At 32.4% G+C, this 14,209-nt stretch overlaps 1 protein-coding gene across 2 annotated transcripts in view; it reads left to right on the forward strand.

Moving 5' to 3' along the window:
* The window catches only part of LOC149482251 (bestrophin-4-like), a 39,919-nt gene that overhangs the window by 3,120 nt on the left and 22,590 nt on the right, over positions 1-14,209 (forward strand). For both annotated transcript variants that reach the window (XM_089703787.1, XM_089703788.1), the window contains exons 2-4: positions 10,512-10,622; positions 10,876-11,047; positions 13,943-14,145. In XM_089703787.1, the coding sequence (XP_089559913.1) occupies positions 10,512-10,622; positions 10,876-11,047; positions 13,943-14,145 (486 nt within the window). The remainder of the gene's footprint in view (positions 1-10,511; positions 10,623-10,875; positions 11,048-13,942; positions 14,146-14,209) is intronic.

Below are 14,209 nucleotides of genomic sequence, written 5' to 3' on the forward strand. Positions count from 1 at the left end.
AAAACAGGGGTACATATCAAACATCGTCTATAATACAATTATCATCAAATTTAAAATAAAACCAACTTACTTCATTAATTTGTTTCAATTGTAAGCATTCTTTTTCCTCCAACCTTTATGTTTCTTCTTCTTATTTTCTTTATTGTCCCCATTTGTCTCATTTTGTCTTATCGTGTTGTCACCCTTTTTTACGATTGCGCAAGCGACACAAGTTCCCCGTGTGACGGCCGTAGCGGGAATGACTCGTGCAGCGATCGGGGTAGGAAGGTACAGGGCGGCTCTCGCTATATTGGCTGGTCAGGCGCTAATTTCAAGTATTTCTTGTTTATTTCAAAACCATCGCATATTTCAAAATTCTAACACGGTAGACGTATAGGTTGTATATTTTATAGTTAATATCCAAAAAGTCGTAACTTTACGTTTGTTATTTTGAAGATGCCAGAGATTAAAAAAAAATAACAATGAGAACTTTGTATTTTTTTTCTATCGAGAAAATATCATGGAATCATGTTTCTAAAACGGTAGACGTATTGTGTTACTATTGAACTTTCTTGTCAAGAATTTTCATCACGACAACTTTAATAATATAAAAATTACGAAGGTTTAAAAAGGGCCGTAAATGTTAGAAAAATTAATTCATCACCTTAACAGAGACAACTGTTAATCGTATTCTTTTAAATAAAAATGCCAAATCAAAAAACAACAAAACCATTTATTTTAGTATTATTATTTTACAAAGTCAGTTCAACTTTAAGTAATACACATACAATCAGTACCCAATAAAAGTTTACTATTGGTAGAGTTTTTTCAGAAAACAAAGTGCGCACGCGCGGGCGGCCTCCCGCATCGTTCATTGGGCGCGGGTTTTTGAATTTTTTGATATCAAAAAAATTGGTTGTTTGTAAAGTAGATGTTTACGTGATAACATAATGCAGTGGCAGCGCTCGAGATGAAACGGGAGATCGGTCCGTCTCTCTCTCGTTATACCTGCGATCGCGCTCGTGAGGTTTTGGTGTGACAAAATTATTTATTTCTTTCCTTTAAGTACATAAACAAATTTGTGATTGGAATTCTCCTAGTAAAACACACTCTTCCTTAACACTATTACAGAAACAGAAATAAAACAATATGAATGAATACAATGCAAAAACATAAAAGAAAAGAAAGAATTTAATAAAAAAATATCGGTATCGGTTGATTTATTATCGGCGATACCGATATATCGGCTTGCCGATTATATCGGCCGATATATCGGTATCGGTATCGGTATCGTTACATCCCTACTTTTAATTGTTACAAGTCAGTAGTTTTTGAATGGAAAGGCAGGTATGATTATTATTGATTACGTATATATATCGATTATAATTTTTATTTGTTTTATATGACTGATACTATAATATACCTATTATGTTCTAAAATAACCAATTTATTTAAACGTATTTAAATTTTTATTTTGCTTTTCCCATTCTTGTTCTGATGAGTTAAATACCCATAAAAAATTACTTATAGTTATAACTTATAAGCCATGGACCAAGCATGGACCTAAATAAGCACAGTAAATATCTATTTACTGTGCTTATTAGCTGGGTCCACACCGGATGATCCAGTGATCCCGCGATCCGCGATCCAGGATCGCGGAGCATGGATCGTGGATCATGTTAGGCCGATCCACTTTAAAAACTTGCGATCCCAAATATGCGCTCCAAGTGATCCTAAGGCGATCCGTGATTCAGCCAGTCTAACTCTTGTACAATATGGAGTCACACGTACAACGGCGGCGTCTTGCCGTTGCAGCAGTAACTTTTATTATACTGAAATGTTTGCGCAAAAAATCAAAAAAAAGAAATCGACGGTTTTGGATGAAACAATTTTATAAAAATCGATTGGCATCTGGGACTCAGCTGTACGCAGAGTTAGTTTCAGATGAAGTTGAACACAATTTTGCAAGAATGAATGCTAATCAATTTGAGATATTCGACTTTCTGAGATGTCCATGGTGAGGTGGATCGCGCGATCCAACACAACCGTCCGCACCGCGCGCATCACGCACCTGAGGCGGGAAGCGGGTACAAAAACCGCCCGCTAACGGATCGCACGAGGTAGGGAGCGGGCGCTCCAAAACGCGTGCATGGATCGCGCGCGGCACGTCCACACCGCCCGCATCTTTGGATCGCGCGCCTGCCGCGCGCGATCGGATCGCGGTGGATCGTCCGGTGTGGACCCAGCTATTGGACATGGACCTAAATAAGCACAGTAAATAGATATTTACTGTGCTTATTTAGGTCCATGCTTGGTCGCACGTATTCGATGTTTTACTGTGTTATTATTTAAATTGCTTTCAGTCAAAAGTGTCGTAGGTACCTACGTCTCTCGCATTATTTTTTACTAGCTTTCCGCCCGCGGCTTCACCCGCTTTCAATCAATCTCTATTATATAAAACCGCATCAAAATTGGTTGCGTAGTTTTAAAGATTTAAGCATACCTACATAGGGAGTAGGGACATAGGGATAGAGAAAGCGACTTTGTTTTATACTAGGTACACCGTACATCATGTAGGTGATATTGAATATCTCGCTCGTTGTAGTTCAGCTAGTATAGTAGGTACATATTGTATTATCTATCTGTGGTTCAGCACTAAAATTCTAGAGGACATTAACCCTACTTTCCTTCTGAATTTACTGAGTCGGCCACTGCACGCAAAATGTAAAAATCGCGCAATAGCATAAAATCATAGAGTTCGCATGGTCGCTATTATTTTAAAGAACTAACAAATCAAAATCAATTAGATCTAAAATTATTTAAGTTAATTAATAAACAGAGACAACCAAAATTATTCACCCTCATATAACCGAAGTTGAACCGCAAAGTCCAAACAAAGCATTTCTATAATCATGTCGTCACTTCAGTTTTTTTTAAATAAAATGCACTGTCAAGTCTTGCAGAAGCAATTCAAACATGTCGAATATTAAAAAAGATGGAATAACCTTTCATTTGTGTATATTTTTTTATTTTTTTAACGTACATTTCTAATTAAATGCAATTTCTAATAATCGTCGATGTATCGTTTAGCGATATGATCAAGACAAATAATCGAGTCATGTGTGTACTCGATCATTGATGCGGCCTCACGAGACTATCATGGAAAGAAAATATACAAATTTAATCTTTATGAACTAAGAGATAAAGTTGAATTTAAAATGCGATATTGAACCGCATTCCCCACGAGACTATAAAGCGATGTAGCGAGACTATCTTGAAGAGAAAATATACAAATTTAATCTTTATGAACTAAGCGATAAAGTTGAATTTAGAACGCGATATTGAACCGCACTCCCTACGAGACTATAAAGTGATGTAGCGAGACTATCTTGAAGAGAAATTCAAATTTAATCTTTATGAACTTAGTGATAGAGTTGAATTTAAAAACTCGTCGCTTAAAAGGTCGTAAATTTTTACGACTTTCTTAGTGACGGACTGCTTTTAACTTGAACGTCGATAAAAAAATATTTTTCTAAGTATAATTTGAAATGAGATGAGAATATAAATAATCTTTATTATATTAAAATTTTACACAACTGCATAAAAAGGAGTATAATGTTTATTTTGTAAGTCTTGTATATATTATTTATTAAAATTTACGCTCGGTTACTTTTATAGGCTTATTACACTACCCGATATGAAGGGCCCTGCATCAAGGGTGTGCGTGTACCCTAGTTAGTGTGGCGCTTATTACACTTCTTTGCGAATTGGGCCCTAACTCAGTTTATACGCGAATGTCTAGAGAGATAAACGTATTGTTGCATTTTACATTATATGCCGTCTCAGTATCGAAACTTCTAAAAGTTGCTGTAGCCGTTGTCGCAATAACAAATATTAAAAAAAGAAATAAGAGAAAAATCTGGGTGAGAGAGTATTTGCGATTACGTGAAAAGCTTTCAAATATGCAAATATTAAGCGTGGTTGAACCGGGAGTTTTAATGAATTAATTAGAGTAGGTGCAGAACAATTTGAACACTTGTTGAGTTTGGTGACACCTTACATACAAAAGCAGCCACTCCACGCACTAGTCGCGCGGCAACTGAGCTCCCTAACCGCCCTAAACGTTATTACATTACCCAATCTGCAGGGCGCTTAGGGAGCTAGGCAGATCGGGCAGACCCGATCGCCCTAAATCGGGACACTAACTCCCTAAGTCTTATTACACCACTCTTAGTTAGGGTTAGGGTCCCTAAAAATTGGGTGGTCTAATAAGCCTTTTAACTGGCAGAACATTTTAATGGTACGGAACCCTTCGTGCGCGAGTCCGACTCGCATTTAGCCGTTTTTTTGTAATGTTAATCTTGTAACCTTTCTATTATGTAATCTATACTAATATTATAAAGCTGAAGAGTTTGTTTGTTTGTTTGTTTGTTTGAACGCGCTATTCTCGGGAACTACTGGTCCGATTTGAAAAATTCTTTCGGTGTTAGATAGCCCATTTATCGAGGAAGGTATATATCATCACGCTACTACCAACAGGAGTGGAGCCACGGGGGTGAAAACGCGCGGAGCAGCTACTTTGTTTATATGTATGTACGAATATTGCGTATATTTCAGATTTACAAAAAATCCTGCTTTAAGGCTAAGGTAGATTGAATGCTGTGGGAGAAAATCAAAATGGACATCTCGGTACAGAAATAATAAAAATTTCTGGACCGATATTTATTTTATTGAATATAATATGTGATGTGTTGAATAAATACATATTCAAATACAAATAAAATGGCGTTTTATTGTTTTTTCGTATGCATATAATACTTAATGATGAAAACGTTACAAATGACCTGTGTAGTATTTTTTATGAATATAATATTAATGTTATTTCTAATTTCAACAAAATTATTATTTTTGTAATATCGATATGGTTACATCCCTTTAGAGCGATTGTATTATTACGTATATGTATAGAGATTTTTCTGTGTAATCGATGTATGTGTGCAAAAACATGCTAGTCTGTCCATTTTGTAATAGTTTGAGTTTGTAAAGACACAAATTATTTTTGTGAATGTGTGATTGTGTTTCAAAGTGTGAGTTACCCTCCCCGCACCAAAACCGGCAGAAAGTTTAGTTAGAACATTTGCCAGCGTGCTCCATCCATTACTTAATGATCTAAGGTACCTACTAACCTATGCTACTAACCTACCTATGTCGATACTTATTTTTTTTACAATTGCTTATTGAAAACCCAATAGCGGCTGTTTTCTTATAACCATTATGTCAAGCCATGAAAATTTCCCATGTTGCAATATTTTTAACACATTGATTTCTTTGTCTCCTTTAATTCAAGAAACAGTTAGTGTTCGAACGTTCTAAGTAGCCGACATGTCTACGTTACAAGCCGGGAAAAGCTTTGAAACTGCCAGGCAAGGGATATTTATTATTCAGATCACTGTCGTTAAAGTAGGGGATGAGACCTACTTAGAGTTCACCGCTTCATAAAACTTGTTGTTGTAGAATTACGGATATTGGACGTATTTTAACACGACTTCAACGAATACGTGACGCAATTTATTTGTGAAAATATGAATTACCAGGTCCAGCATTTGTAGTATATTGTTGAAATATTTCGTTCTATCTTCTTAAATTAGTTGTCTTCAAATTGAACTCAAATTATTCAACTCTATAGTAGATAACAATTACAACAATCAGACTTTTCACTTTTCCCAGACAACTGTGAAATACCAATATCTAACTCATCATATTATTATATATCTAACTCATACTAAATAGGTACCTATAAATTAAATTTTAAAGTCCGCAGAATATTAGTTACTTAAAAAGTTAAAAAGGTTAAAATCTATTTTTCAATTATCATTTAAATAACCGGTTTATATACATATTACTGTATAATACATAATTATTATTAAACTTGCTTTTAATAATATTTAAATGGAGGAATTCAAGAATCCGGGCTCCAAATTTTTATTATATTTTTATTTGTCCGGTTTATGTATCTTGAATCGTAAATACAATGCAATTCATATTATAACATCTAATCATAAAAATATGATACCTCATAAATTATCTCAAAAACACAGTTACACGAATGCTTTACGACTGCTATATTAATTTGGGTTGTAGAATGTAGATATTATGTGCACAGTTGTAATTTGTCCTGCATTTGTTATGTACACAATTTTTGTCATATAATATAATTAGAAAACGCACGAGCGATTAGTCACTCAAATAATCCAGTATGTTTTTGAATAACAATGCTGAAAATCATATTCATGTTAAAGTTAAACCAATGCTGTTTAAAGAAGTATTGACATCTGAAACTGATTTTTTCCTATAAATATTTAAGATAGTAAAAACAATCAGTGGATTAACAGCTATAGTAGAAGTATTCTGAATGATAAGAACTTAAGGGGGCGCATAAAGCAAAATAACCAATCTTCTATTAGATGATACGTGTAATATGCAAGACCAAATCTAAAAAATAAAATATATATCAAACTAGATGATATGTTCAACGATTCTGTTTAATCAAAAACATAAAATATTAAAATTTACTCGATAAAAAAAAATCACCGAGTTAGCTCTAATTTTCACACTTTTACGTTTTCTACTTGACATGGTAATACTTATTATGATTTTTTTTTCATAAACAATTATATTAAAACATTTGCAAGATATTTGTCAGAGCATTTTGTGTAATTACTTTTAGTTTTGGTTTTATCTGCGATAAACCACTTTTATCGTGACAAAATCAAACGTTTATCTCGAGAAAAAAAGAGCGCCAAAAGTGGTTTATCGCAGATAAAACCAAAACTAAAAGTAATTACACAAAATGCTCTGACAAATATCTTGCAAATGTTTTAATATGTATAATTGTTTATGAAAAAAAAAACATAATAAGTATTACCATGTCAAGTAGAAAACGTAAAAGTGTGAAAATTAGAGCTAACTTGGTGATTTTTTTTTATCGAGTAAATTTTAATATTTTATGTTTTTGATTAAACAGAATCGTTGAACATATCATCTAGTTTGATATATATTTTATTTTTTAGATTTGGTCTTGCATATTACACGTATCATCTAATAGAAGATTGGTTATTTTGCTTTATGCGCCCCCTTAATTAACATACATATAATTATATGTATTAATCACCAGAACCGCGCCTCGACGAGCGTGTTTCTAGATGACGTCACTTTCCGGCCGTGATTCCCATATTGGCGCTCAATTCACAGTCATGTCTGTAAAATCTATTACGTAAATTAATGTTAATGTGAAATTCCTGGTAAGAGGATGAAACAAGGGAAATAGCTGACACATTATTTCTTTCTGTCAAAAAGACTAAATTTAAGAGAACAATTGAACAAATATACCTGGTGGTGTTCGTACGTTAGGTAAATTCTTAGATCATTAAGTACTTAACTAAATTAAATTAATCTAAGTTTAAATTAGGTAAGCAGAATTTTGATCATAATAAGTGTCTAAGTAATAAGTACATAGGTACATAAATTGCGTTAGCCTACGATTTACTTATTATAATCAAAATTCGGCGTAATGGTGCTTGTTTTATAAGATTAAATTTTCATTTGACGACATTTTTATCCAAAACTTTCTTACTTTACGTAGTTAGCTAGTACATATATAAATTGGTTAAATTTTCCTTTAAATTAAATATTAAACAAACCAATTTATTTTGAGTCTTTTTTTTTCAAAGAAAATAGATAATGTAATTTCCATAACAAAAACCTATCGATAATTCGAAATCGGCTGTACAATTTTTAATAATGTATGAGAATTTATTATATAAAATTAAGTGGAACCATTACAGAGAGCTGCTATAATTGTGCACGTTTTTAAATTATATATCAAATTAGTTTAATAGGTTAAATTATCTGTCTATATTTTAAAAATAATTTGGAAAATCCAAAAGTGCACGCCTCATAATTTTTTTTTAATAAATATTTATTAATTATTATTTTTGTTTATTTAATAACAATTAAACCACATCGAATCAGACCCTGAAAAATGAAAGGGTTCTATTCCTGAGCATACTCAAGCGTAAGAGAAAAATATTTTGGAAAATCCAAAAGTGCACGCCTCATAATTTTTTTTAATAAATATTTATTAATTATTATTTTTGTTTATTTAATAACAATTAAACCACATCGAATCAGACCCTGAAAAATGAAAGGGTTCTATTCCTGAGCATACTCAAGCGTAAGAGAAAAAAAAAGACTCGATTAGTAAAGTATTTCGGTCGCTATCGTGTTAACAAGAAAAAGGATCCGCACATACAGACACACGAACGTCCAAGACAGAACTTTTTTAAACTGTTTTTTAACTAGTTTAAATAACAAAAATGACATCAAAAATATCATGAACGTTAAAAATAGTGTTTTTTCTTAATATGTGTGTGTATGTATTATCTTACAAGTGCAATGTATGATACATAAAGACATTTTAAGTTTGAAAAATCAGATGTTTTGCGCGAAGTGACAGTAGTACCCACCTCAACGCTTCGCTTATGAGGCGTGCAAAAAAGACTCGATTAGTAAAGTATTTCGGTCGCTATCGTGTTAACAAGAAAAAGGATCCGCACATACAGACACACGGACGTCCAAGACAGAACTTTTTTAAACTGTTTTTTAACTAGTTTAAATAACAAAAATGACATCAAAAATATCATGAACGTTAAAAATAGTGTTTTTTCTTAATATGTGTGTGTATGTATTATCTTACAAGTGCAATGTATGATACATAAAGACATTTTAAGTTTGAAAAATCAGATGTTTTGCGCGAATTTGAAAGTAATACAGTACATATAAGACTATGTACTTACATACATTCATTCGTGTTGTAAGCGTTTGTGAATCATTAACAGTACAAAAAGATTCGCAGAAAAGATATCATTCATAAGATAACCGATATGATGTAGTCATACGTCTGCCAATCGCTAACTAAATACATAATAAGATTGAAGGATGAATTACATAATACATTGGCCAAAACTTGGTGATTTTATATGTTCAAATTCCTACAACTAGTGATTCTCATTGGAAAAATATTCGCCATTTGATCATCCGGTTCAATGATAATATGATGATATACCTACCTCTTGAATTTAAAATAGATAACATACCTATAAGAAAACAAGAAATTAAACATTTAGTATCTAGGTTATAGTAGTATTTAATTCAAACAGGTAAAGTTCTTGACATCATTATTTGAAGTACATTAAGTATTGAACTGTTTCTAACAGGCAATTAAATGTCTGCTTTATAACTTACACGCGATTTCTTTATTCTTATGTGTTTAAAATCGACAATAAAATACATGTGCCTCATGTATAAACAGTAAACGTTTTAAAGTCTTGTAAATATGTATAAGTTCGACATGATCAATGGCATGTAAGATTTATTAGTCTAATTTAATATTTTCATTAAAACAATGTTTATTTATAGCATTTATTTATTTATCTTTTGACAAATTCAACCAGTTATTTAAAAATTATCTTGAACCGTAAAGTTTGCCTTCGCGGTCGCGGTAAATGCCGGGTGTGAGTGAGACTATAGTGCCTAAGTTATTACGTAAGAATTAGATAATTACGGGCTTCAGAGTAAAAATAAAACATCGAAACAGGTGCAATGTTATTTGTTTTCAAGGTTACTTAAGATCTGTGTTGAATCTTCCCAACACATCTTTGTATATTCAAAAGAAAAATCTCTAAAGGAAACTCTCCATGTCTAACGATACATAATATGTGTAATTGTTTATTGTTTAGGTAGGTATATGTAATCTGTATATTATATAACGAGCCTTTTGCCAGATTGGTTATATCAGTAATACATGAAATCAATTTCTTAATTATCTTCTTCTTCTTTCTAATATATAAAATTTCCGTGTCCCAATGTTAGTTACCGTACTCCTCCAAAACGGCTGGACCGATTCTCATGAAATTTTCTGTGCATATTGGGTATCTCTGAGAAACGGCCAACATCTATTTTTCGTACCCCTAAGTGATAAGAGTAAGGCAGAACAACGTTTGCCGGGACAGCTAGTAATAATACAATATGTACATCTAAATTCTAATCATAATTCGACATTTCGATGGCGACTTCCGATGTGTTAGAAAAGTCCTTTTTTGCGAGACAAGTTCGGAGATTTAGACATACTTTTGCAATGCTCATACACAGCCAAAGATGTAGGTGTTATCAACATCAAAAGTATATATGTAGGTGTGATGACATAATCTCGCAGAATCGACTGTCAAGATAAAATCTTTTTACTATCAAAACACATGTGAGGTGCACAAAGTGTATTTGAGGCTCTAGAGATTTATATTGCTCGTAGTTTACTTTATAAATAGATTTATAATGACCACATGGAGATATATCTATACAAGGTAGTAAGGCTAAATCCATAATCCACATTAACTCTACGTTGTCGTAGGTTTGCAGCATAAAACAAATGGTTGATAGCCATATTTTAATAATTTATATGTTTATTTTTGTTTTAGATGGCGAGGCAGCATTTACAAACTAATATGGCTGGATCTTATAGTTTTTTTACTTCTATATTATATATTAAATTTGACATATAGATTACTTTTGGGTGAAGATTCAAAACGGTAAGATAAAATTTAGTATCAAATATGTACTTCTTTTTCTTCTTCTCTTTGATAATGGCACCAGCTAATAATAATTAATGGTCTATCTACTACTACATTTCCTCAGACAAGGAGAGTATTGACTCAAATTTTAAATAGCAAGTCTTGTGTTATTCTTATTTTTGTTAAACATAATAATTATAGGTATTTAATTTGAGTTTGTGATTATAGTCATATGGTCATTACAAATTAATAGGTAGGTTTTCATTTTCAGAACGTTTGAAGGCGTCGTGAATTATTGCAGTTTTCATGGAAACGTCATTCCATTGTCTTTCGTGCTTGGTTTCTATGTTACTGTAGTAATGAATCGGTGGTGGAATCAATACACTACCATACCGTGGCCTGACTCAATTGCCGTATTTGTATCTGCTTCCATTCACGGTCAGGTAAGCGATAAAACGTTAAATGTTAGTAACTCATTAGTTTATACTTCACATTATTGACTTCCTTTGCGTGTTTATGTAGGTAATTAAGGGTGCGTATAAAGCAAAATTACCAATCTTCTATTAGATGATACGTGTAATATTCAAGACCAAATCTAAAAAATAAAATATATATCAAACTAGATGATATGTGCAACGATTCTGTTTAATCAAAAACATAAAATATTAAAATTTACTCGATAAAAAAAAAATCACCAAGTTAGCTCTAATTTTCACACTTTTACGTTTTCTACTTGACATGGTAATACTTATTATGATTTTTTTTTCATAAACAATTATATTAAAACATTTGCAAGATATTTGTCAGAGCATTTTGTGTAATTACTTTTAGTTTTGGTTTTATCTGCGATAAACCACTTTTGGCGCTCTTTTTTTCTCGAGATAAACGTTTGGTTTTGTCTAGTGTCCGACCGAAACTGGTTTCCAGGCCGAAACCGAAACCGAAACCGAATGTTCGGCCGTGGCTTCAGTTTCGGCCGAAACCGAAACCGAAACCGAAACTCACGTGGTCTAGTATGAAATTTCTAAAAATACTGAACTTTGGTGCATTTTACCTATTATTTTGCCTTAATTAGGGCATGAAAGGAAAACACAGTATATTAAATTTGTTGTAATCATTTATTTAATATAAAATAAAAAAATAATATTTTTAAAATATTAATACATAATAACAAATTTAATTTTTATTATTTTTTCAAATTAAGTTCTCGGTAAAATCAGTCATCTAAATCAAATCAGTAATTGTTGCTGTTACTTTAAATACTAAGTTTTGGTATTTTGAGATCTTTCTCTTTATTAAAGAGTCTTTAATACTTTGGATTGGTATTTGTACTTAGAAGAATAATAAGTCTCTTTTAGGTACCTCTTATATAAAAATAATAATTATTAATTACTATTACACCCAGTTCCAAACTCAACATAGATAATCAAAAATTGTTTCCACCAGCGTGGGTCAACCAACGCTTTGACAGCGTCCGTCAAAGCGTTGCCGAGGAAAACGAAGTTAGGCGAGCGTGAACGTGTGTGAACTAAGTTCACTGAACTTGCGAAATAAGTTTCGGTTTCGGCAAAAGTTTCGGCCGATTTTGGCCGAAACCGAAACTGCGGCCGAAACTTGATTGGCCGAAACTCGGCCGAAACCGAAACCGAAACCGAAAGTTCGGTCGGACACTAGTTTTGTCACGATAAAAGTGGTTTATCGCAGATAAAACCAAAACTAAAAGTAATTACACAAAATGCTCTGACAAATATCTTGCAAATGTTTTAATATAATTGTTTATGAAAAAAAAATCATAATAAGTATTACCATGTCAAGTAGAAAACGTAAAAGTGTGAAAATTAGAGCTAACTTGGTGATTTTTTTTTTATCGAGTCAATTTTAATATTTTATGTTTTTGATTGAACAGAATCGTTGAACATATCATCTAGTTTGATATATATTTTATTTTTTAGATTTGGTCTTGAATATTACACGTATCATCTAATAGAAGATTGGTAATTTTGCTTTATACGCACCCTTAAGTAGGTAAATGACTGTATTGTTATTTGTTTTCATCCGAACTATTGCTATAGTCACTCCTAAAGACGTACATTAATATTATGTACTAGTATTCCGTCCATGACTTTGCTTGCGTGCTTCATTGCATTGCATTCACTTTCCATAAAACTGATCCTCCAATTTGTAAATCGAGAATTATTATCTTCTAAAAAATATCGTGCTTTTTTTTGGTATGAAAACGTAATAGACAGACAGGTTTACTTTCGTGTCATGTCGTGTTTTGTGTGAGATTTTTTAACAAGGCCTCAAGGCTGATGTCCAATGATAACGAAGTTTGATAGAATGCAAGTATACTATTTCCGTTAATCTTATCTTTACGCTAAGAGAGATAAGAATCATTCGCGCATTTTGACTGGATAAGTATGACGATGTTTTTATCTCTCACAATACAATCACCAGATGTTAATGGCTAAGATGTTAGATGATGACGTTATAAAGGTAGGACTAAACAATGGCACGATTTATAGTGGATAAACAGAAGCAAATTAAAATGATAACGTGTGACAAAAAGGTTATCTTATAAATGGAAATTTTTAAAAGGCCTTAAATATTACCTACTTGTTTAGGGAAAATCTAGTGTTCAATTCAATTTCGAGATAATCATGATTATCAAGAAAATAATAAACATGTTTTATTAATTTATAGTTTTAAGCTACGTTAAGTGAAGATTGATCTTATCAATTATATTTCTGCAGATATCATTGATTAAAAATGTGTAACCTTGTGCATTGTAGGTATAGTTCTTATGAGTAATGATTTCGTCGCTTATATTTAAAATTTGCTTGCCCCGTGGTTTTACCCGCATTGATCCGCTCCTATTGGTATTAGCGTAACTAATAATGTATAGCCAGTACAGTGAAATAATTTTTCATATCGAATCCGTGGTTCCTGAGATTACCGCGTTCTAACAAACAAACAAACCTTTCAGCTATAATATTATATTCGAATAGATAAGCGGAATCCCCTGACTTTGTACGCATAATTATTTTAACTAAGCTATAACCTCTAACTTTTAATAGTAAATGTAATCGGTTCAAAGGAAACGTATAGAATAAAAGACATTCATGCTTATTTCACTTCATAGTGTCATTATCACTATAGATAATATGATATACGTATGTGTAATTGGTTTTAGAACTAACTTAGCATCTGTCTAATAACTGAACCAAAAAAATAATTGTTATTGATTTTATTCGGCAACCATTTGACCGTATATTGTTTAGTTCAAAATTAGGTTTCTGTTTACACTTGGAGTCTATTTATATTTATCGTTTTTCCAGGATGAACGGGGGCGCCTCATGCGTCGTACAATACTTCGATATGTGTGCCTTTGCCTCACAATGGTGCTAACTATGATCTCTCCAAGAGTTAAAAAGCGCTTCCCAACACTCGACAATCTGGTTGAAGCCGGTTTATTGTTAGACAATGAAAAATCTATTTTAGAAAACCTTAATCAAAAGTTTCCTAAACCATCTAAACATTGGTATGAAATGTTTTTAGTACCGTAAGTTATCATAAATGCTGAATATAGCCAAGTGTAAGTGTCA

This window comes from Colias philodice, chromosome 15 (assembly GCF_061535455.1).
Source record: "Colias philodice isolate Cphi_HAF_F1 chromosome 15, ilColPhil1 Martin Lab GWU primary, whole genome shotgun sequence".
Classification (NCBI taxonomy): Eukaryota; Metazoa; Arthropoda; class Insecta; order Lepidoptera; family Pieridae; genus Colias; species Colias philodice.